General features: G+C 33.8%; 1 protein-coding gene across 1 annotated transcript in view; it reads right to left on the reverse strand.

Moving 5' to 3' along the window:
* Positions 1–22,642, reverse strand: part of LOC149813385 (serine/threonine-protein phosphatase PP1-like) — a 61,285-nt gene that overhangs the window by 38,027 nt on the left and 616 nt on the right. The window contains exons 2-3 of the mRNA XM_089990783.1: positions 2,068–2,627; positions 1,761–1,985 (exon numbers count right to left, since the gene is read on the reverse strand). Coding sequence (XP_089846909.1) covers positions 1,767–1,985; positions 2,068–2,627 — 779 coding nt within the window. The 3' untranslated portion in view covers positions 1,761–1,766. The remainder of the gene's footprint in view (positions 1–1,760; positions 1,986–2,067; positions 2,628–22,642) is intronic.

Raw genomic sequence — 22,642 nt, forward strand, 5'->3', positions numbered from 1 at the left:
TTACCAGCCTATGATGACTTCCAACATCTTCATAATTTCATCATTATTAAGATTTAGTTAATGACTTTGCCCAATCAGGCTACCCAAGCTCTTGCATCATAGCATCCTTGTCTTTCAAAAAATCAAGTGATTATTACCTTTGTGACAAGTATACTCCATACCAATTCCTAAAAGATAGCGACCCAAGGTCTAATGTCAAAGACTTCATGTAATACCTCTTTAGCCTCATGATCTCTATTTGATCATCCCTTGTGATTGCAATGTCATCTACAGGCAAGATTAGAATAGATATTTTCTCATTTCTCTTTATAAAGAAGTGTATGATCACTATCACTTTTTCATACCCAAATTGAATAGTAGTTAGCTTGAACCTCTCAAACCATGCTTGTACAGATTGCTCCAATTCAAGATGGCCTCTTTCAAGCCATGCTTGTACAGATTGCTCCAATACAAGATGGCCACTTTCAACTTACACACCCCTTCCTTTCAAAGATCAAGTCCAAGAGAGAAAGACATATACAACATTAGGTTTTAGTGAAGGAAAGCACTTTTCATGTCTAATTGGTGAAGAACCTACCCGAGTTGCCAAAGTTATACAAACCCTTATTAAGGTCAATTATGCAATTAGAGCAAATGTTTCATGTGGAACTGATTATAACCTTTGGCCACTGGTCTAGCTTCATAGTATTACTTGGAGCTGTTCACCTCCAATTTGAGGATATAAACCCATTTTCAATCCACAAGCTTTCTTCCAAGAGGTAAATAATAAATATCTTCTACGCAATGTAAAAATCATATTGGAACCCGTAGCAGAAGTGTCGTGGATATGGGTGCATTGTACTGTATCATATTGCATCGTATCATAAAATACAGGCAAAAGAACACTTAAAAATTTTGTAACAAATAAAAAAATTCACAAAAATAATAAACATTTAGAAAAATCATAGAATACAACAAAAAGTTTAAGCATTAAGATCAACTAAATATAGATATGCCATTAACATCAAGTAAAATTCATTATATAAAGTCAGAACATCAAGCAAAAAGCACTGGTAAGTGTTTACAATATATATATATATATATATATATATACGTGTGTATGTGTAGGCAGCATTTTGATATTAACCTGCAATATAATGCTTACTTTCATAAAACAGAATCATGGTAGTAAACAAAAGTCATCAAGCCATGCCACAAAGGAAAATGATGTAAAGGTACATGTCCATGATCGCAGACAATTCTATCATTCTCATGCCGCTATAAAGAACATAAAACCAGAAATATGAGAACATAACATGGAAAAGATAGGTGGTGCTGAAAAAGAAAAGTTGGATAAACCCAACAAGAATGTTGGGAGGAGTAGCAGTTGGCCTTTGACCAGAGACTTAGCTTCCCTTATTTTACTTTTTTTAATTCAGTCCTTGGGAGCATCATGATATCATATTATTTTAGATATTTTTTATGCCAAATTATTTTCATTAAGCATCTTGTATAAGCTGCTTAACAAAGAAATCAAGATGAGCCATATGTCTCTTGCAAGATAACAAACACAGAGAATTCCAAACAAAGTCAGAAGAAAGGAGAAACAAAACATAACAGAGCCCAGCAATTTATCAGGTGGTTATTGAAGGCATAGTCACCATATATTGAAAAAGAAAAAAATATCACATAACAATAGAAAGTTGAACTACCCTAATATGCAATGACAAACATCCATAGAGTATATAAATAAAGTAAACAATAATGACTAATGAGCATACCTTGACTCAAGTTGGAGTTCCAGGTTTTGCTGTAGTAGCAGTTAAATTTCCGTAAGGAAACTTTAATTTCTTTTCTGCAGGCTTTAGTATTTGAAAAGAGCACATTAGAGTTTCATCTACACTCATCATAGCGCCAGCATTATCAAATTCACCACAATAGTTGGGTGCTGAGAATATTGTTACAAGCTGTCTGTCAGCAAAGAATTCATAACCATCCTCCACAACCTGCAAATATTAAAAACACACCAGCAGATTTTCAGACCCAATTTAAAGTGCACTAGAGACATTAAAATTTGATAGGTCATACCTGGTGAGCACGACAAATAAGATCAAGATCATGCTTCTGCAGAAACTCCGAAACCTTATCAGGGCCAAAGGTATAGGAGACACCCCTATCATTCATTCCCCATCCCTGGACATCTTTACTTGGATCAGACCACAAAAGATCACACAGCAAGCCAGTGTCGGGGACATCGGTTGGACGACTTAAATTTCTAATCTGATCTAAATTATTCAGATCAGGGGAAAGACCGCCATGCATGCAGAGTATTTTTTCATCAATTAGAGCAGCTACAGGCAGGAAGTTGAAACAGTCTGTGAAAACTTTCCACAATCGGACATTAAATCTCCGCTTACACTCATCATAAAATCCATATATACGGTTTATAGAAGCACATTCATGGTTACCCCTCAAAAGAAAGAAGTTCTCTGGGTACTTGATTTTATATGCAAGGAGAAGACATATTGTCTCTAAGCTTTGCTTGCCTCGATCAACATAATCCCCTAGAAACAAGTAATTGGCTTCGGGAGGTAATCTACCATAATCGAAAAGCCTCAACAAATCAGAATATTGACCATGGATGTCACCTGAATTGTATAAATTAGTAAAATTAGGCATAAATAAAACCAAAAGCTGTGTAATGGAAAATGTGCAGAACATGCACACATTGTACTACCAGTCTGACAATTGTAAGAGAATGTGCAAGACATGAGAATAGAGAAGCCACTAGAAACCAAAAATGTTTCACCATCTACCAGAAAATACTGCACTTTGAATTCAAACATCAGTTCAACACCTACCAAGAAAATGAAGAAAAAAAACAAATCTATACAGCAGAAAGTTACATTTACTAAACACAATAACAAAAATATTCTTGCATAACAACAAATAGATAATAATTTAGATGGAAAACAAACCAAGGACTAAAAAATGGTTCTTGATGAGGATGGCAATTGGAGGCAGCTACAGGATGAAATTAAAGCACAGACCAATGAAAAAACTAACAATTATGTGGGATTAACAATTATGTGGGACCAGAGTTAAACTTTGACAATGTGTTCAAGTCATAGTCACAAATATCGGTATCGGCTATATCTTGCCGAGCTATTTCCTGCGATAATATAGGTTTGGTGATCAATCTCGGGAAAACATAGGGGCTTAAAAAATATAAAAAAATAACAAAAAAAGTAAGAAAATATCATGTTTAGAAAAAAATACATAAATAATAAAATAAATAAGTAAAAAATGTAAAAGAAAGAAGAAAAACATATTTAAAATGTAAAAAATAAAAAAACAGAAGATATTTGATATTGTCCCGATATTATCGCGATATATATAAATTCCTGATATTTTGAAAATATCACGATATTTTACCTTTAATATCGGTTTGCCATTGCATCGCGCTAATATCGCAATATTTTCAAAATATCGGCGATATCTGTGACTATGGTTCAAGTAGATGGTATCAGCCTATATTTGTAAAATTATAGTTGTCCTCTTTATGAGATTATGTATTACATGTTCAATTTATTCCATAATTAGGCCTCCTTGATATTGTCATTTTTTCTTGTGTATGTTTTTCCTCTGTTATTGACTTTTCAGAAAAATCTAAGTTTTATACTTTTAGCTTTTTAATTTTCTGACCAATTTTAAAATCCTTTTTCTTTATGCATTTTATGATATGATAGGATGTAAATGGTAAGCCTGTTATAACATTATGATATGCTTTTTACAACATCAGTTAAAAATCAACAAAGTTTATGGATACCCAAGGCAAAGGTTTAGGAGACTGCACATCCTATCCATGGATGGCCAATTAAACAAACAAAAATAAATTTGCTAAAAACTAAAACACATAAAATTGCATCTTTATTGAGCAACAAAATAACCATAGACATGCTTACACAATAATTTAGTGCATTTTATCCATAGTTACAAATACAGGCGATATTTTGAAAATATAGTGATAATATCACTATAAATTCATAAAACAATATTAAAGGCAAAATATCACAATATTTTGAAAATATCAGAAATTTATATATATTGCAATATTATAGCAATAATAGCACGATACTGTTAAAATGTAATCTGTAATATATATATATATATATATATATATATATTATTTAATATTTAATATTATTATATTTTCTTTTATTATTTTCTTTTTTTTATTTTTCTTTATTTTCTTTTTTAGCATCTAGTTCAATAGAAACTAGATATTTGATCCAGTCAAGTTCCTGTTGGAACTTGACTGTGCAAATAGCTGTTGGACTGTAGTCCAACAGCTATAATAAATGCTGTTGGATTACATTCCAACAGCTATAATAATAAATGTTGTTGGACTGTAGTCCAACAGCTATATTAAGAGACGTTGGAATCCAACGTCTCTTTTGGAGAGCTCAAAATGAGCTCTCCTCTCTCCCACTTTTTTGTATATATAGGGGTGAACCCCTTCAATGTAAACAACCATGCTTCTTAAGCATTTTGTTCATGAATAAAGTATTATTTATTTTTCAAGTGTTCTTCCTTTTATACCCTTTCAAGGGTCATGCTTGTAGTGTCTCCAATAGACACTTGTTTGTGAGTTATTTGTACATTTGTTGAAGACCACCATCCTTAGATCTTGAAGTGCTTCCACCTCGATTTCCGTGCCACATTTACAAAAGGTGTTTCATCACCTTGTTCTTGGCTCAAGAAGATTTGTTTGAAGAAAGGCGAACTTGTGCTACAAAAAAAATTGGTTTTGTATCCTCTCTTATTCTTTTGTCTACTCTTTTTCTTTTCTTTTTATTTTTCTCTCTCTCTCTCCTCCTATTTATTCCTCTCTTACCCTTGTAAAAGATGGATGACAATGATAAGATCACCATCATTCCTATGAAGCTAAATGATACTAACTATGTAATGTGGGCTTCGATTATGAAGCACCACATTTGGGGAAAAGGTTTATGGGGTATAGTGGATGGTTCCGATTTGGAACCTAAACTATCTCTTACCAAGAAAGAGGGTGATAAAGAGGTTCCTCTAACGGAAGAAGAGAAGAGTAAGGCGTTAGACACTTATGAAAAGAAATGGAAAGAATGGAGGATAGGGCATGCAAAAATTATGTCATGGCTCATCAATAGCATAGACATTAAAAAATGCTCTAGTCTAGCTAAGTTTGAGCATGCCGATAAGGCTTGGGAATACCTCAAAAACATGTATTCCCTTAAAGATATTGCACATGTATGCAATTTACAAGATAAAGTTCGGACAATGACTCAAAAAGATAAAACTATTCGAGAATATTATAATGAGTTGTCCGAACTTTGGGAAGAGTTGGCTCTTCTTGAGCCCAAATGGCATTGTGCCGAAGACATCGAGCTTCGCCAAAATCAACTCGATATGGAACATTTCTATCAATTTGTGAATGGCCTAAGGCCGGAGTTTGAATCCACCAAATCGGCCCTTTTACATCGTGGAAAAATTCCTTCTATTGTTGATACTATAGAAGAGCTCACTATGGAGGAAAATAGACTTAGAAAAAGTACTCTAAAAGTTGATGATGACTCCGTTTTAGCTGTATCTAGACCGGGGAATCATACTCGTACTTACAAGCCGCCTCATTTTGGAAGGCAAAACGGCGACTTTGATAAAAGAAAAGTTATTTGTCATCATTGTCATGAACCGGGGCACTATAGGCCTCAATGTCCAAAGTTAAAAAGAAGAGAAGAAAAAAGAGTTGCATCTGAGTCAAAAGATCAAGATGCACCTGTGTCTATGGCTCAATTGATGGAAATCCTTCAACCTCTTCTCAAAGGGGTATCTTCCTCAACCGAAGCCTCAACTGGAGCGGCAGTTGCATCTTTCTCCGGTCCAGGTAACTTTCCTTGGCTTTTAGATTCTGGTGCTTCTTTTCATATGACCCCAAATGTTAATAGTTTATCCGAATGTCTTAAAAATAACTCAAGTGTGTCGAAGGTTTTTACAGCCGATGGCACATCTTTCAAAGTAAAAGGAATAGGATGTTTTGAAAATCTTCAAAAATCCAAAAGATTTTTTATCCCAGAAGTTAGATATATCCCTAAACTTAATTTGAATCTCTTATCTGTCTCGCAAATATCTGATTATGGATGTAATATCTCCTTCTCTTCTCATGGTTGTTGGGTACAGGATCGCCAGTCAGGGAAGCTGATTGGGGAAGGCCATAGAGAAGGAGGACTTTATTACATGGACTTTTTGGAATTACCCAAGAATGCATTTTGTTATAATATTCAGAAATTAGAATTGGATTTATGGCACAAAAGGCTTGGTCATCCTCATATGTCTAAAATTCAATATTTTCCAAGTTTGGAAAAATTTTGTAATTCTGAAAATTTTTCTTGTAAAGACTGCATTCTTGGCAAAATGAAAAGGTTATCATTTCTTAGTAGAACTTTTGTTTCCTCACGACCACTTGAGTTAATACATTCGGATGTTTGGGGCCCCGCACCAGCAATTTCCAAAGGTGGTTATACATATTATGTCATTTTTGTTGATGACTTTTCTAGACATACTTGGATTTATTTTCTTAAACATAAATCTGATGTCTTTGCTAACTTCCAAATATTTCATAAAATGGTTAAAAATAAGTTTCAAAATGATATTTCTATTTTTTGCACTGATTCAGGGGGAGAATTTATGTCCAACGAATTCAAAGACTATCTCAATTTACATGGTATTACATATCAAAGATCATGTCCACACACTCCACAACAGAATGGCCTAGCCGAACGCAAACATCGGCACATTATGGAAACTATTAGGACATTGCTAATTGCAAATCAAGTTCCAAAAAGTTTTTGGGCTGAAGCGGTCCTAACTGCCACCTACCTCATTAATAGGATGCCATCTTCCTCATTAAAGAATACAACTCCAATAGAAAAGCTTGTTAACTTAACTCCAGATTATTCTAGATTAAGAGTCTTTGGATGCAAATGTTTTGTTTTCACCAACAGAAATGACAAACTCTCTCCTAGTGCAATCCCATGTGCCTTTTTAGGATATGCTGATAATCAAAAAGGCTACAGGTGTTTCGATTTTCAAAATGACAAATTATATGTGTCAAGAAATGTATCTTTTTTGGAAAAAGAAAGCTTCTTTGAATTTGAAAAATCCAAGGATGTCACTGAATACTCGTTTTTAATTGATCCAATTTCAAAATCCAATGAATGTGATGTTGGATGTGACTTTGACAATGATCAAAGTCCTATTGTTGTTGAAAATGATGATAATGAAGAGCAAATCCATAGGGATGTTAGTCTACAATATTCAAGACGTAGAGAGCAAAATCTTCCATGTGCATTACAAAAATACTCTGAAGTCTCACCTAGAAGAACGTCTAGAATCTCTAAACCTCCAGAAAAATTTGTGTCTTATGAATCTTTTTCACCCACGTATAGGGCCACCATTACATTAATACAATCATATGTTGAACCATCATCCTATTCTCAAGCAAAAAATCATATAGAATGGATAGAAGCCATGAAAATAGAATTGGATGCACTAGAAAAGTCAAAACCAATAGGTTGTAGGTGGGTATACAAAGTCAAAACCAAAAGTGATGGGACCTTGGAAAGATATAAGGCCCGTTTAGTAGCAAAAGGATATGGCCAAGAGTATGACATCGATTATGAAGAAACATTTGCTCCTGTGGCCCGTATGACCACTGTTAGAACTTTAATAGCCTTGGCCTCCATTAGAACATGGCTTATCTTTCAATTAGATGTCAAAAATGCTTTCCTGAATGGGAATCTCGTTGAAGAAGTATACATGGAAGCCCCACCTGGTATTAGTATCCCTAAGGGTAAAGCTCTTCGTCTAGAAAAAGCTCTTTATGGTCTTAAACAGGCTCCAAAAGCTTGGTATGACCGATTTAGTCATGTTATGCTTGATATTGGTTTTCAACCTTGTTTAACTGACACTGCTTTGTTTGTTAAGAAATCTGATGCAGGCATCATTATTCTTCTTCTCTATGTGGACGATATGATCATCACCGGAGACCGGAGGCGACAAACAGGGAGTTGCAAATATCAAATCTCTTCTTAAAACTCACTTTGAAATGACTGACTTAGGTTTATTAAGATATTTTTTAGGCATTGAAGTTGCTTATTCCCCTCGGGGGTATTTGATATCTCAATCTAAATTTGCTCTTGATATCGTTTCCAGGTCTGGAATTACAGATGATAAGAAAGTAGACACTCCAGAAGTTGTCAATGTTAAAATGAAAATTGATGATGAAGAACTTCTTGATGATCCTACTCCTTATAGACAGCTTGTTGGAGCTCTTTCTTATCTTTCCATTACCAGGCCAGATATAACTCATGAGGTTCATACAGTCAGTCAGTTTCAGCATGCTCCCACCTCCGTGCACATGGGAGCGATTTTGCGTATTATTAGATACTTAAAATCCTCTCTTTCACGAGGACTCTTCTTGTCTGTTTCATCTTCATTAAATTTAATTGCATATACTGATGCTGACTGGGGAGGTGATCCCAATAATAGACACTCAACTACTGGTTTTTGTGTGTTCCTAGGTGAAACCTTAATTTCATGGAGGTGCAAGAAGCAGCAGAAAGTCTCTCTTTCCTCCACCGAAGCTGAATACAGAGCCATAGCAACTACCACTATGGAGGTTGTTCGGCTCAGACGATTGCTAGCGGATATGGGAGCTAAAGCAACGCAAGCTTCAAAGATGTGTTGTGACAACAAAAGTGCGATCTACATTGCAAGCAACCGGACATTCCATGAGTGCACTAAACACATTGAGATGGACTGTCACTATTTCAGAGAGGAATATTTACATGGAACCATTGATCTGTCATATGTTACATCAGAATATCAATTAGCAGACTTCTTCACCAAGCCTCTCGCTGCTCCCAGATTTCACTTCCTCTTAGACAAACTTTCGCTCATTGTACCGTAAGTTTGAGGGGGAGTGTTAAAATGTAATCTGTAATATATATATATATATATATATATATATATATATATATATATATATATATATTATTTAATATTATTATATTTTCTTTTATTATTTTCTTTTTTTTTATTTTTCTTTATTTTCTTTTTTAGCATCTAGTTCAATAGAAACTAGATATTTGATCCAGTTGGAACTTGACTGTGCAAATAGCTGTTGGACTGTAGTCCAACAGCTATAATAAATGTTGTTGGACTATAGTCCAACAGCTATAATAATAAATGTTGTTGGACTGTAGTCCAACAGCTATATTAAGAGACGTTGGAATCCAACGTCTCTTTTGGAGAGCTCAAAATGAGCTCTCCTCTCTCCCACTTTTTTGTATATATAGGGGTGAACCCCTTCAATGTAAACAACCATGCTTCTTAAGCATTTTGTTCATGAATAAAGTATTATTTATTTTTCAAGTGTTCTTCCTTTTATACCCTTTCAAGGGTCATGCTTGTAGTGTCTCCAATAGACACTTGTTTGTGAGTTATTTGTACATTTGTTGAAGACCACCATTTCATTACAGATACTACCATGATAACATCACATTACTTATCAATTACTTACTTTTTTACTTGTTTTCTATATTTTAAGTATGTTTTTCTTGTTTCTTTTATATATTTTACTTATTTCTTTTATTACATGTGTATTTTATTATCTAAACATGTTATTTTCTTACTTATTTCTGTTATTTTATATTTTTAAAAATTGTTAAGCCCCGAACCATGAGATTTATCAACTAAACCTATATTATCACTAGAAATTGCCTTGCCGAGATATAACCGAGACAGATATCTGTGACTATGATTTTATCACACTATTAGAAGCGGAAACAATTATACATCCCCTTTGAGTCAAAGGATCATGGATCAACACAAGCTATCAATATCAGCATCTACTGAAACTCATATCCTCATTGGAGCAGTGTGAGTGTCAATTTGGCCTATTCCCAAAAAAAGAAAGAGAGCTCTTTTACTACTTGTCTGAGATAATCTTGCAATTTTTTTTCATTCTTGCAACAGCTAATCTAATTTAGATCCTGAAAGTGCAAACAATACTTTGAAGCCATCATAGCAACCCCTTCTGCATACATGTGGGATCCATGAAACATGCACAGGTAGACAACGAGCCAAGCCTCTTGAAAGAGGCTCAGGCTAAGGAAGCTAGTGTAATTTTACATGTGTGGAGCTGAAGTCTGACTTGTGGCTTGTTTATTTAAATGAGTGGAGCTTCAGCTTCAGAATGGGCTCATTAGCAGCTTGATAACCTCATTAAACCTACAGCCCTTTCCTCTCCCAGGCACTTCCATGAAATGAAAATGGGTGGCATTGTTATATGCTTGACACTTGTTACCCTTGCGGCCTATGGCCCATCTGCCACTGCTTGTGATGAATTGATTTTAAATTTTATAGAATTTTATATGTAGGTTTTTTCCAAAAGGTCCTCAACTTATAGCATAAATATAAAAACCACCTCAATTGTCATTATTGAGAATACATGGCTGTGTTTCAACTTTCAAGATGTTAGAGAACACATTTATCCTTTAACATACTTTCATCAATTTAACTATTATCAACCATCGTTCCTTCAAAAAAACTATTTTCAACCATCGGCCACAGATGGGTAAGTGGATAAAATTATAATTTATCATTTCCTTTACTTCACTTTTACCATGACCTTTACCTTTGCCCCACACTTTCCTTCACATCCATATCCTTTTGCACGAATTTAGAACATGTAGATTTTTGGCATGCACTTTTGCACAGGGATTTTCTACTTGTCAAATTATCAAATGAGTCACAAGTTGACCAAATCAGTCGAGATTTGGCATGACTGGGCCGAGAAAGGTTGCCCGGGCCCTGGGCTATGTTATATATAATATCATAGCCACCTGTATCGTTAAAGGTAATTTCTCAGAGAGATTTTCAAAAGTTGATAAATCTCAGGATATCTCGGGAGTTTAAAATTTTGAAAAAAAATATAAATAACAACAAAAATCCAAGAAAATAATAAGTTTTGCATTATTTTTCTGCCAAAAAATATAAAGAAACATGTTTTAAAGGTTTTAAAATATAAAAGAAACAAAAAAATAGGAAATGCAAACTTAAAATAAATAAATAAAATTTTTTCCCAAAAATATTGTGATAATATCGCGATATTTTGTCTTATGGCAATATTTTGAAAATATCGGCTACCTTTCGGTATTTCTCACGATATTTTCAAAATATTGCCGATATCAGTGACAGTGATATATATATATATAGAGAGAGAGAGAGAGAGTAGTAGTAGTATGTAGGTCCTAAATAGTCTTATCCCATCCTAAATGGATTAAAACATCAACTGTGTATGTGTTCGCTTAATCTGAATTTACATGTATTTCTAATATAAGTTATTTAAAATAAGCTTTAGAATTTAGATGTACTTTTCATATATATATATATATATGAGAGAGAAAGAGAGAGTAGTAGTATGTAGGTCCTAAATAGTATTATCCCATCCTAAATGGCTTAAAACAAAAACTGCTTGTGTTTGCTTAATCTGAATTTACATAGATATTCTATATAAGTTAATTAGCAGAAAATAGGCTTTAGAATTTAGATTAAGAACTTTTCATGTTTAGGGCCCTGTTTGGAATACAGGGGAGAGGCAAACCTGGTTTGCCAAAAACCAACCCAACAAAAAAAAAACCAAAAAAAAAGGATTGCCATTTCCCGACCAATGCCGGTCGGCCATTAAACTATGAAAAAAAAAACCAAAAATAAAGGGCTAGCCTATGGCTAGTCGGAAAATGGCCGGGCCAGGTCAAAAAAATGGTTGGCCGACCATTTTCCGGCCAGCCTGGGGTTGCCTGTGCCAGGCGATCCCAAGCCTGCCAGCCACCACCAATTTTGAAAAATGAAAAAAAAAAAAAGAAATTTCCGGCCCGTCACCAGCAGGAACATGCCCGTCTAGTACCGCCTTGCAAGGCGGTACCAGTCTGGCCACTTTCTGGCCAATGACCGGCTTCAAGCCAGACTGTAAGAGAGAGAGAGAGAGAGAGAGAGAGAGAGAGAGAGAGAGAGAGTTGAGAGTGTTTGGCAGGGTGTGGGGGGCTTTTTTCATTTAACCAAGTTTTAGCAAAACTTTCTTTTTGGGCACAAAACCCAGTTTAAAACTGGGTTTTGGGTGTCATCCAAACGGTAGCGAGATGTGTTTTTAGAGTGATAAAAGATCAATTAAAACTTGACAATGAAAATATCAAATTTTTTGGTTAAATTAATTAAATCCAAAGCAAGATTTTTTAAAATAAACAATAGTAAACATATATCAGGTTTAGATTTTGCAAAAAATACTTGTAACTATTGTCTTTTTAAGTGTTTACATGTTTAGGAGATAAAACTGTTTAGAAACTATTAATTTTACTCTGTGCATGTGTTGTTCATGTGATTGATTAACAATGTTAGTATACTATCACATACATATATATATAGGGGAATATGTTGGTTACACTCTTCGGTTCTGAACGCCCTAGCTGAAACTCATAGGGCAGTCCTGTTGACTAAATTAGAGCCCACGAATGTGTTCAACATGATCAAAATAGTAGGAACCAACCTTTGGATTGCATTTTTTCAACGTAAAAATAAGATTTTTTGAGTGTTGAAAGGCATATTGTAGGTCATTGATTTTTCAACGCCTAGAAAATCTCTACATCTAACGCAAGGGCCGGTTTGAAATAACAGTGTCATCAATATCACCGATATTCTGAAAATATCACGATAATATCGGTGATGTAAAGTCAGCCAATATTATTGGCAATATATCACGATATTTTCAAAATATCACCAAAACTCAAAATATCGGGATAATATCATGATATTTTGGGGGAAAACTCATTTTTTATATCTTATGCTTACATTTTCTATTTCTTTTTGTTTCTTTTATATTTTGCAACCTTTTAAAAACTTGTTTTTTTATATTTTGCAACAAATTAATGCAAGACTTATTATTTTCTTATCTTTTTTATTATTTATTTATATTTTTTCAATTTTTTAAACCCTCGAGAAAACGAACTTTTGAAAATCTCTCCGAGAAAAACCCTCGGTGAGAAATTACCTTGAAAGATATAGATGACTATGCTACTAAACCAAACATGTATATCATGTCACATGGATATGGATGTAGGAATAGAAGACGATGCGGATGCGCTTGGTACGATATGGTAATTTTCAAAATTAGGACACAGGATATGGTTGTACACTCACATAGATGTATGTATATGTGTCTAAGTCACTATAATTAGGAACATTAAACAATGAAACTAAGTTGAAATTGAAATATAATGTAATTGATGACAAATTTTAAAAGAAAAAGAACTCAAGTGAATATGTAACAAGTAAATAGGATCATAAAAGGAAATAGATAAAGTTATCGACACAATATTGTCTGTGTCCATGAAGTGTCCAAGTGTTGTGTCCTATGTAGTCAAAAGCCCTGACTAGACACCAACTAGTCCACCTAGTCAGTCTAGGCATAAGTAAAATGCTTAGGCTTTGCAATTCCTAGGTGGGTACCTTAAAAGGTACCAATTTTGTTGACTAAGGTGCCTAGTGGGCAACTAAGCTGCCCCCACCTAGACACGAGGGCAGTTTAGTTATTTATTATTATTATATATATTCTATTATTTTTTGTATACATATAATTATATATACTTGAGTGTGTTTGCGTGATTTGTTTTGTGAAATGATGAAAACATGCTTATATATGTGTGTGTGTTACTTTGCTTTTGGGATTTTTTTTGTGAAACATTGAAAGCATGCACTGATAATTTTAATTGATTATGTTGGTAGAAGATGTGAAAGTATAGTTTTGAGCATAAAATTTCGGAAGGAGGTGAGTCACATTATTAAAACAATGTCTCCTTTAATTGATGTGCTTTGAATGGTTGTCGGTGATGAAAAAACTGCTATGAGTTATATATACTAAAAAATGGACCGTGCAAAGGAACAAATAAATATATAATTTAAGTTTTTTGTATTCTATCAAGTGTAAATTTTATTTTTAAGTTTTAACTTAGTTTTTATAATGATTACTTTCAATTTTGTTACTATTAGTAAATTTGCATAATGATGATGAAAGATATGGCCCAATTTTGGACATAATTAATAGAAGATGGTGTCATTAATTGCATAAACTTTTGCATGCAACATGCTTACATCTGAATCCATCTATATATTATAAGTATGCAAATATCAAGTTAAATAAAGAGATCAAAAAAGGTTTGTATGATTACATTAACCGTCATGTTCAAAGTGAAGAGGATCAAAGTGAACTAGCCCACCAACTTATAAACTAAGTAACTGCCAATTGGCCTTTTGGAATGGAGTTAGCAAAGAAGAAGAGAAAAGTGTATTGGGCAAGTAAGTTGATCATATTTCATATAACTTTAGTTTTGCATTATTTTTATAACTTTTATACTTTAATTACATCTAATTTGATATTTTTCCTTTAAAGTGGAATGGTGGATTTCCTTTGGCATTGGTTGTCCCCATCTCCAAACCTTTAGTGTTTGGATCTTAGGCCTCACATGTAGTGCTTCCATTTGCAAATGTAATTGGAGTATTTTTGAAGCAGTAAACTATTATTTGCTACTAAAAAATATTTGTTAATTTGTATATCTTTTAACTTTATATTTTTTTTTAGATTTATACAAAGAAAAGAAACTGACTTTTGCATAAGAAGTTGAATGATTTGATTTTTATGCAATATAATTGAAGTGAATATATGAAGAGTGAATGAGCAAAGGAGATCTCATCAACCCCATCATCTTAAGAGAAGCCAATGAAAAAGATGAGTGGCCAAGTGAAGATGAGGTGGTCTTTGAAAATGACACTTCACTTACATGATCTCTTGTTGATAAGGCATTTGGAGCGTCGAGGCATGGGCGAGCCCAAAAACTCATACTACACAAGGCATAAAGAAAAAGAGATTGAACAAAGGAAAGAAGGTGGCGAGGATGGAAAAAGAAGAGGAAGAAACTAATCCTACAGAAATTGAAGAAGAAGACCAATATATTCATGAAGATGATTTGGATGATGACGATTGACTTACAAGTTCATCATCCAAGGATTAGATTCATTAGAGTGGAGAGTTTTGGACTAGCTTGTTTGTTGATTCATGTCTTTTTGATATTGTAAACTTATTGGGGTTCTTTCACCCTTACCCTTTAAAAATATATCAGTTTGGATTGGACTATTTTAGAATTGAATGCACTTATGTTGTTTTTTAGTAATTTGAATTATGCATAGGTAAAATACTTATATTGAATGATGCATGTTTTATGCATTGAATGTGCTATATATTTGAATGTGTTGCATATTTTCCTTTTACAACTAAGTTTCTTGCTTGATTTTTTTCTTTTTTTTATTAGTTGAGTTTGTTATGTGTGTGTAGATTTGTTGTTGAATATGTGTATGCATAAATTTTTATTTGATCATTAATTGGTTATGTTTTATTTTAGATTTTTTGATGTCTCCTTCATGTTCATGTCGTAGAGATGATCTTGTATAAGTGTCTTTAAAAAAGACACTACAATCAAGACACAAAGTTCTTGATAAAAAAAGTGTGCACAAATGCACAATAAGAACTCTTAGAACACTTGTGCACAAAGGCACAACCCACAATATCTCACAAATGCACTAAGACATAAAAAGGAATGGAAAAACTTTATTAGATAATGCTTGGGCTTTGTCTCAAAGCCATAAAAATACATAAGGGGAGAGCCCCTTTAAATAGAGAAGTGGTGACCTTGGAGGGGCTCTACTTCTAGTCGTTGGAGCCCCTCCAACGATCATAAATGTGACCGTTGGAGGGGCCCAACGACTAGAGGGTGGGCTCCCCAAGGTACACGATATCATAAAATTTTAAAAAGAAAAAAAATATAAATAAAAGAAAAATAATTACAACACATTCAATAATATGAATATGTGCAAAATGACTAAAATACCCCTATGACTATTACAAGAAATAAATATATATATATATATATATATATTTTTATATATCGGTAGATACATGTATATATATATATGAAATATATATGTGCATGTATCTTCCTATATATATATAATATAGAATTACAATGATTTGGTATTACAATTTAACACCCCCCCTCAAACTTAGGGCATGAAGACTAAAAGTTTGCCAAGAAGAAAGTTGAACCACGGAGAACAAAGTGCTTTGGTAAAGAAATTTGTCAACTGATATTCTGAAGTTACATACGAAAGATCTATGACTCCTTTCAGATATGCTTCTCGAACATAGTGACAGTTCATCTCAATGTGTTTAGTCCGCTCATGAAATTACACTCTTGTTATCACAGCATAGCTTGGTGGGCCCTTCTACATTGATCCCCATGTCTTCTAATAGTTGATGAATTCATACAATTTCCATGGTTGTAGTTGTCATGGCTTGATATTCAGCTTTGGTAAAGGATAAAGACACTTTTTATTGCTTCTTACATTTCCACGAAATCAGCGAGTCTCCTAAAAACACACAAAAACTAGTGGTAAAGTGACGATTATTTGGGTCACCTCCACAGTCAGAGTCAGTATAAGCAATTAATTCCAATTTAGAGGAAAAGGATAAAAATACTCCCTTATTTAATGTGCCCTTTATGTATCTGATAATCCGCAAAATAGCACTTATGTGAACAGATGTTGGTGCATGTTGAAACTGGCTTGCAGCATGAACTGCATGAGAAATATCTGGTCTAGTAATACTTAGATACATTAACAATCCCAAAAGTTGTTTGTAGGGAGTGGGATATGTGAAGAGAATGTCATCATCAATTTTCATTTTGGCTCCTACTATAGTAGGAGTTTCACAAACTTTATCATCTGCAATACCTGACCTGTCAAGAATCTCAGAGGCAAGCTTAGTTTGAGATAAAAAATACCCTCTATGGGAGTATGTCACTTCAATACCAAAAAAATAGGTTAGAAATCTCAAGTCAGACATCTCAAATTTATCCTTTAAAATTGATTTTATGTTTTTAACTCCTTTAGTATCACTTCCAGTTATTAGCATATCATCTACATATAAAAGCAGTATTATTATCCATGCATTGGTTTTTCTAACAAATAAAGCAGTGTCAGTTAAACAGGATGAGAGTCCATTTTCTAACATTACAGAATTAAATCTATCATACCAAGCCTTGGGAACTTGTTTTAGACCATAGAGTGTTTTTCGAAGACAAAGCACATTTCCTTTGGGAGTCTCCATTCCTGGCAAAGCATCCATATATACTCCTTCGTTTAGATCACCATTTAAAAAGGTGTTTTTAACATCCATTTGATAGATGTTTCATTTGTTAATTGAAGCAACAGTGATGAGGCATCTGACAGTGACCATTCGGGCCACAGGGGCAAATGTTTCTTCATAGTCAATCATGTATTCTTGATTATAGTCAATCCTGTATTATTCACTATAGCCCTTAGCAACTAACCAAGTTTTATATCTCTCGAGAGATCCGTCGCTCTTAGTTTTTACCTTAAATACCCATCTACACCTTATTGTTTTCTTACCTTTAGGAAGATCTTGGAATTCTCAAGTTTTCGCCTTGTTGAGGGCTCTAAGTTCACAATCCATCGCTTTTAACCATTCAGCATTCTTTTGGCTTCTTCGAAGTTTTTGTTCTACATAAAAGTGAATGGCACTGAGACAAGTTTTATGTTTAGGTGTAAAAGAGTCGTATAAGATGAACCTAGAAGGAACCTTTCTATTTCTTTCAGTTCTTCGTAGGTTTTCTTCATTTATTGAAGTGGAGCCACTAGGTTCATTGTATTTTTCAACTGCACTTCTAAAATTGCTTTTGTCTCTATGAGTGTATGTTATAGGATCTCTCGATGCTCCTTCATCACTATGTTGGTAGGTAGATGGATGGAAGGAAATATTTTCCTCATATTCATTATCACTAGCCTCATTATGAGTGACTTCATCATCACTATCATCATTTTTATCTAATAGCTCAAATAAAAAGGAATATTTCATATTTTCTTTATAAGGTTCACTTCTTTCAAAACCATTAACATTTTTCAGAAAAATCACATTTCTAGAAACATATAGCTTATCATTCTTAACATCATAACATCGAAACCTTTTTTTGGGTTTCGGAGTATCCAAGGAAAGCACATGTAATGGATTTTGGTGAGAGCTTGTCGTTCTTGTCAGTAAGAACAAAGCATTTGCAACCGAAAATTCTCAACCGACTATAGTCAGGTTCTTTGGTATACAACATTTCGAAAGGCGAGATTTTGTGCAAATTTTTAGATGGTAGCAGATTTATAAGGTAGACAGATGTTAAAGCAGCTTCGGCCCAAAAACCTTTCAGAATGTTTTGAGAAATGAAAAGGGTTCGAGTTGTCTCTATGATATGTCTATGCCTTCTTTCGGCTAATCGATTTTGTTGAGGAGTTTTCGGACAAGATCTTTGGTTGAGAATACCATGACTTTCAAGATAATTTTTTAATTCACTTGAAGGATATTCTCCCCCAGAGTCAGTTCTAAAGATTTTTAAGTTTTCATTAAATTGATTTTTAATCATCATATGATAGGTTTTGAAAGTCGAAAAAACTTCATATTTGTGCTTAAGAAAAAATATCCAACAATATCTTGTGTAATCGTCAACAAAGATTACATAATACGCAAAAAACTCTTTTGATAAAACTGGTGTCGGTCCCCATACATCCGAATGGACAATTTCAAAAGGTCTTGTTGTAAACAAAGATCTTTGACAAAAAGGTAATTTTTTTCATTTTCCCAAGAATACAATCGTTACAAGTGAAATCACTTTTACATTGATATTTAACAAAAGGTAAATAAAAAATTTTTACAACATTTGGATGTTCAAGTCTCTTGTGCCATACATTAATATCTTTGTGTTGGACAACATTACAAAAAGGGTTATTTGGAATTTGAAGGGAATCGACATAATATAGATCTCCCTTCCTAGAGTCTTACCCAATCAACCTCCCGGACCGGCGATCCTGTATCTAACATTTATTAGATGAAAATTTTATATCACACCCATGATCCGAGAGTTGAAAAACCGAAAGCAAGTTTAAGTTTAGTTTTGGTATAAATCTAATTTTTAGGATAAAGAACCCTTGTTTTTCAAAATTTTTAATTCCTTTTTACTTAAAGAGAAGTTTCATCCGCGGTTGAAACAAAGGATGGAAAGAGATTGTTTGAGTATTCGAAAAAAAGTACTAATACTTGGAGACTTATGAAATGAAGCACCCGAATCTAAGAGCCAAGAGGTCTTACCGAGAGGCAAAGAGGTTGACATGGCGGCTCCGAAAATTGCCCCCTTGAGAAGAAGTTGAAGTGCATCCACAATTTGTTGTAACGAGAGAAATGAGCACTCTTCCATTTGATGGTGAGATGTGGTAGTCATAGCTAGCAACTTCTTTCATTTTAGACAAATCGGTTTGATGTGCCTCGATTCCTTACAAAAGTGGCACACAAGCTTGCTATAATCTCTCTTTCCGTCTTGACCACTTGCTCATTGGCTTTGATTCTTGAAGTGGGGAGGTTTGTAGGTTCTCAAGTTGTTTCTCGGTCTTGAGACGGCATTAACACCTTCACTTTCTTCATGGTTGGAAGGTGTTGCTAGAATACTTGGATTATTTTTGCTTATACCCATATGAGTCTCTTCCCCACTTAGTTTTGTAATTACATCTTCAAGAGAGGATAGAAGGGAGGATCGAATTTGTTCAAATTCGGGTCTAAGCCCATTCAAAAAGTTAAAAAAACTATCCTCCTCTAATTGTTTATGCCTAAGTTCAATAGCCTCTCCACTCCATTTGGGCTCAAGCATAGCAAACTCATCTCAAATAGAAGATAATTCCGTTAAATACTCTCTAATAGTCATTTCGTTTTGTTGAAGGGTCAAGGCCATTTTTTGAAGATAATACTTGTGGGACAAATCCCTTGAAGTGTACATCTTTTCAAGGTATTCCCACGCTTGAGAGGCTTTCTTGAACTTGATGATGTTAGCATTAATCCTTGTCTCAACGGATGAGAAGATCCATGATAGAATTTTGAAATTCCTCATCCATTCTTCATGTCTCTTACTATAGTCTTCAAGAGCCTTGGTTCTTTCTTCTCCTTCAAGGATCTTTATTTCTCCTTTTTCCATCAATGTAATTTTAGGCTCCGGTTCCAGAATTGAGCCTTGGACATAGCCCCAAAGATCTTTTCCTTTAATATGGGCTTCATGTTTCCGGCCCAGACGTGATAATTGGAGTCATTAAGTTTAAAACCAAGAGAGAAATGGGAGTCTTTTTCACTCATTAGAGAGGAGAAATGAGAGAAAGAGATATCTATCACAAAAGAATTTTAGATCTTTCTTGGTAAAAGAGGCTTCTAAAATATTGGATAAAGAGAAGAATCCACGCCAATCACCAAAAATTTGAGGGCATGTTTTTCGAAGCACCCGAAAAATATGAAGAACCACGCAATCTTCTTTCTTCAACCTTGCTTTGATACCATGTAAAAGTGTCTTCAAAAAAGACACTACAATCAAGACACAAAGTTCTTGATGAAAAGCGTGTGCACAAATGCACAATAAGAACTCTTAGAACACTTGTGCACAAAGGCACAACCCACAATATCTCACAAATGCACTAAGGTATAAAAAGGAATGGAAAAACTTTATTGGATAATGCTTGGGCTTTGTCTCAAAGCCATAAAAATACACAAGGGGAAAGCCCCTTTAAATAGAGAAGTGGAGACCTTGGAGAGGCTCCACTTCTAGTCGTTGGAAGGGCCCAACGACTAGAAGGTGGGGCCCCCAAGGTACACGATGTCCTAAAATTTAAAAAATAAAAATAAAAAGAAAATAATTACAACATATTCAATAATATGAATATGCACAAAATGACTAAAATACGCCTACAACTATTACAAGAAATAAATATATATATTTTATATATATATATGTAGGTAGATACATGTACATATATATGAAATATATATGTGCATGTATATAGAATTACAATGATTTGGTATTACAATTTAACAGGTCTTGCATGGCAATACTACAGAAGCATTGATAATGAACCAAGGTCATTGAGATGTGTATTTTGTGGTGCTATTATTAGAGGTGGATTGTATAGATTTAAGCAACATGTTGCGGGTCATTGTCAATTTGTACATTCATGTCATTCTCCATCTATTCCTTCTACTTTTTGCGTTGATGTTGAACTAAAAGGAATTGAAAGAAAAAAATTGCAACAATGCAAAAAAGAAGGAATTTCAATCATTGTTTTAGATTCTAAAGATGATGATAATGACCCATCATGGCGAACTCGATTAACTTCACTTGCCAAATAAATGCACCAATATAAAGAGATGGTGGTGCTACAGTTGGATGCAACAATGAGGATTTTTTGTCCTAGTTTAGTTTTAGGATTTTATAGTTTAGAGATGAATATTAGCATATGAGACAGTAGTTAAATGTGATGTTTTTAGTTATCATGAACTATCGGTAGTTCAATTATGACTTATGATATTTTAGTATTGACTTGGATGTGAATTTAATATTGTTAAGGTTTTAATTGTGTTTAAATGATTCAGTTGTCGTTTATTTACATTGTCAGTTGCATGGTTTGTTTATTCAATTGTTCATTTCTTCTTATTTGTCTATTGCTTATTTTGTTTATTATTGTTAATTTTTTTGTATACATTATTTTATTTTTGTATATTGTTATTTGTATGGTTTGTTTATTCAATTGTTCATCTATTCTTAATTTTTTTGAGCAAGTTATTTAATATAATTGATTTACAATGTTCGACAACATGGGTTTTGTCAATTGCTTATTGATGATTGATTTTATGTTGTATACATGTTTGTCATTAATTTTGGCAGTTTGTTTACATATTTTGTGTATTTTTAAAAAAAAATTAATTGGGGTACTGACCTCATTTTGTAATTTCTATTCTAGTTGGCTCTAAAGAAAGATAACTAAGCAAAGTTCTGCAACATATCATGCTAATATTTTCTATGGTTATTATAGTTTAGAGAAGAACCAATTTTGATTTGCTTAATCTTTGATCGCCATGATACATGAACCTAGTCTGTCAACTCCGATAGTATGCTACCTGCTCTGACCTATATTCAGATAAACAAAATAGAAAATTCAAAATATAAATCTTTACATAGAATTATATTTAACCAGCTTCAAGATACAATTATAAGTACTATGGCTTCATAAAAAAAGTAATGATAATTGAGATCATCACAGCTTCTCTTTACCAAATTCTTCACAATAACATCTCGGAAGTTTTGCGCTAGTGCACTTAAACTAAAATTGTCCTTGAAAACCAGATTTCTTTTTTCATACACAGACATTTATATCAGACGAAACCCTAAAAAACAGATAGTAAAAACCATCGGAGGGGAAAGCCTCCAAACATCGCTCTCCAAGGGCAAAGAAGCCATGCAAATAACATTTTTCTCTCACAAAATCCGCTATCTAGATATGAACAATCAAATGCCCAATTTGCATTTTTGGCACTAGAAAGAAAACCAAGAAAAATTTCTTGCACTGTTGAAATCAAAATGACAAATTT

This window comes from Nuphar pumila, chromosome 16 (genome assembly GCF_984573655.1).
Source record: "Nuphar pumila chromosome 16, dmNupPumi1.hap1.1, whole genome shotgun sequence".
NCBI classification, from domain to species: domain Eukaryota; kingdom Viridiplantae; phylum Streptophyta; class Magnoliopsida; order Nymphaeales; family Nymphaeaceae; genus Nuphar; species Nuphar pumila.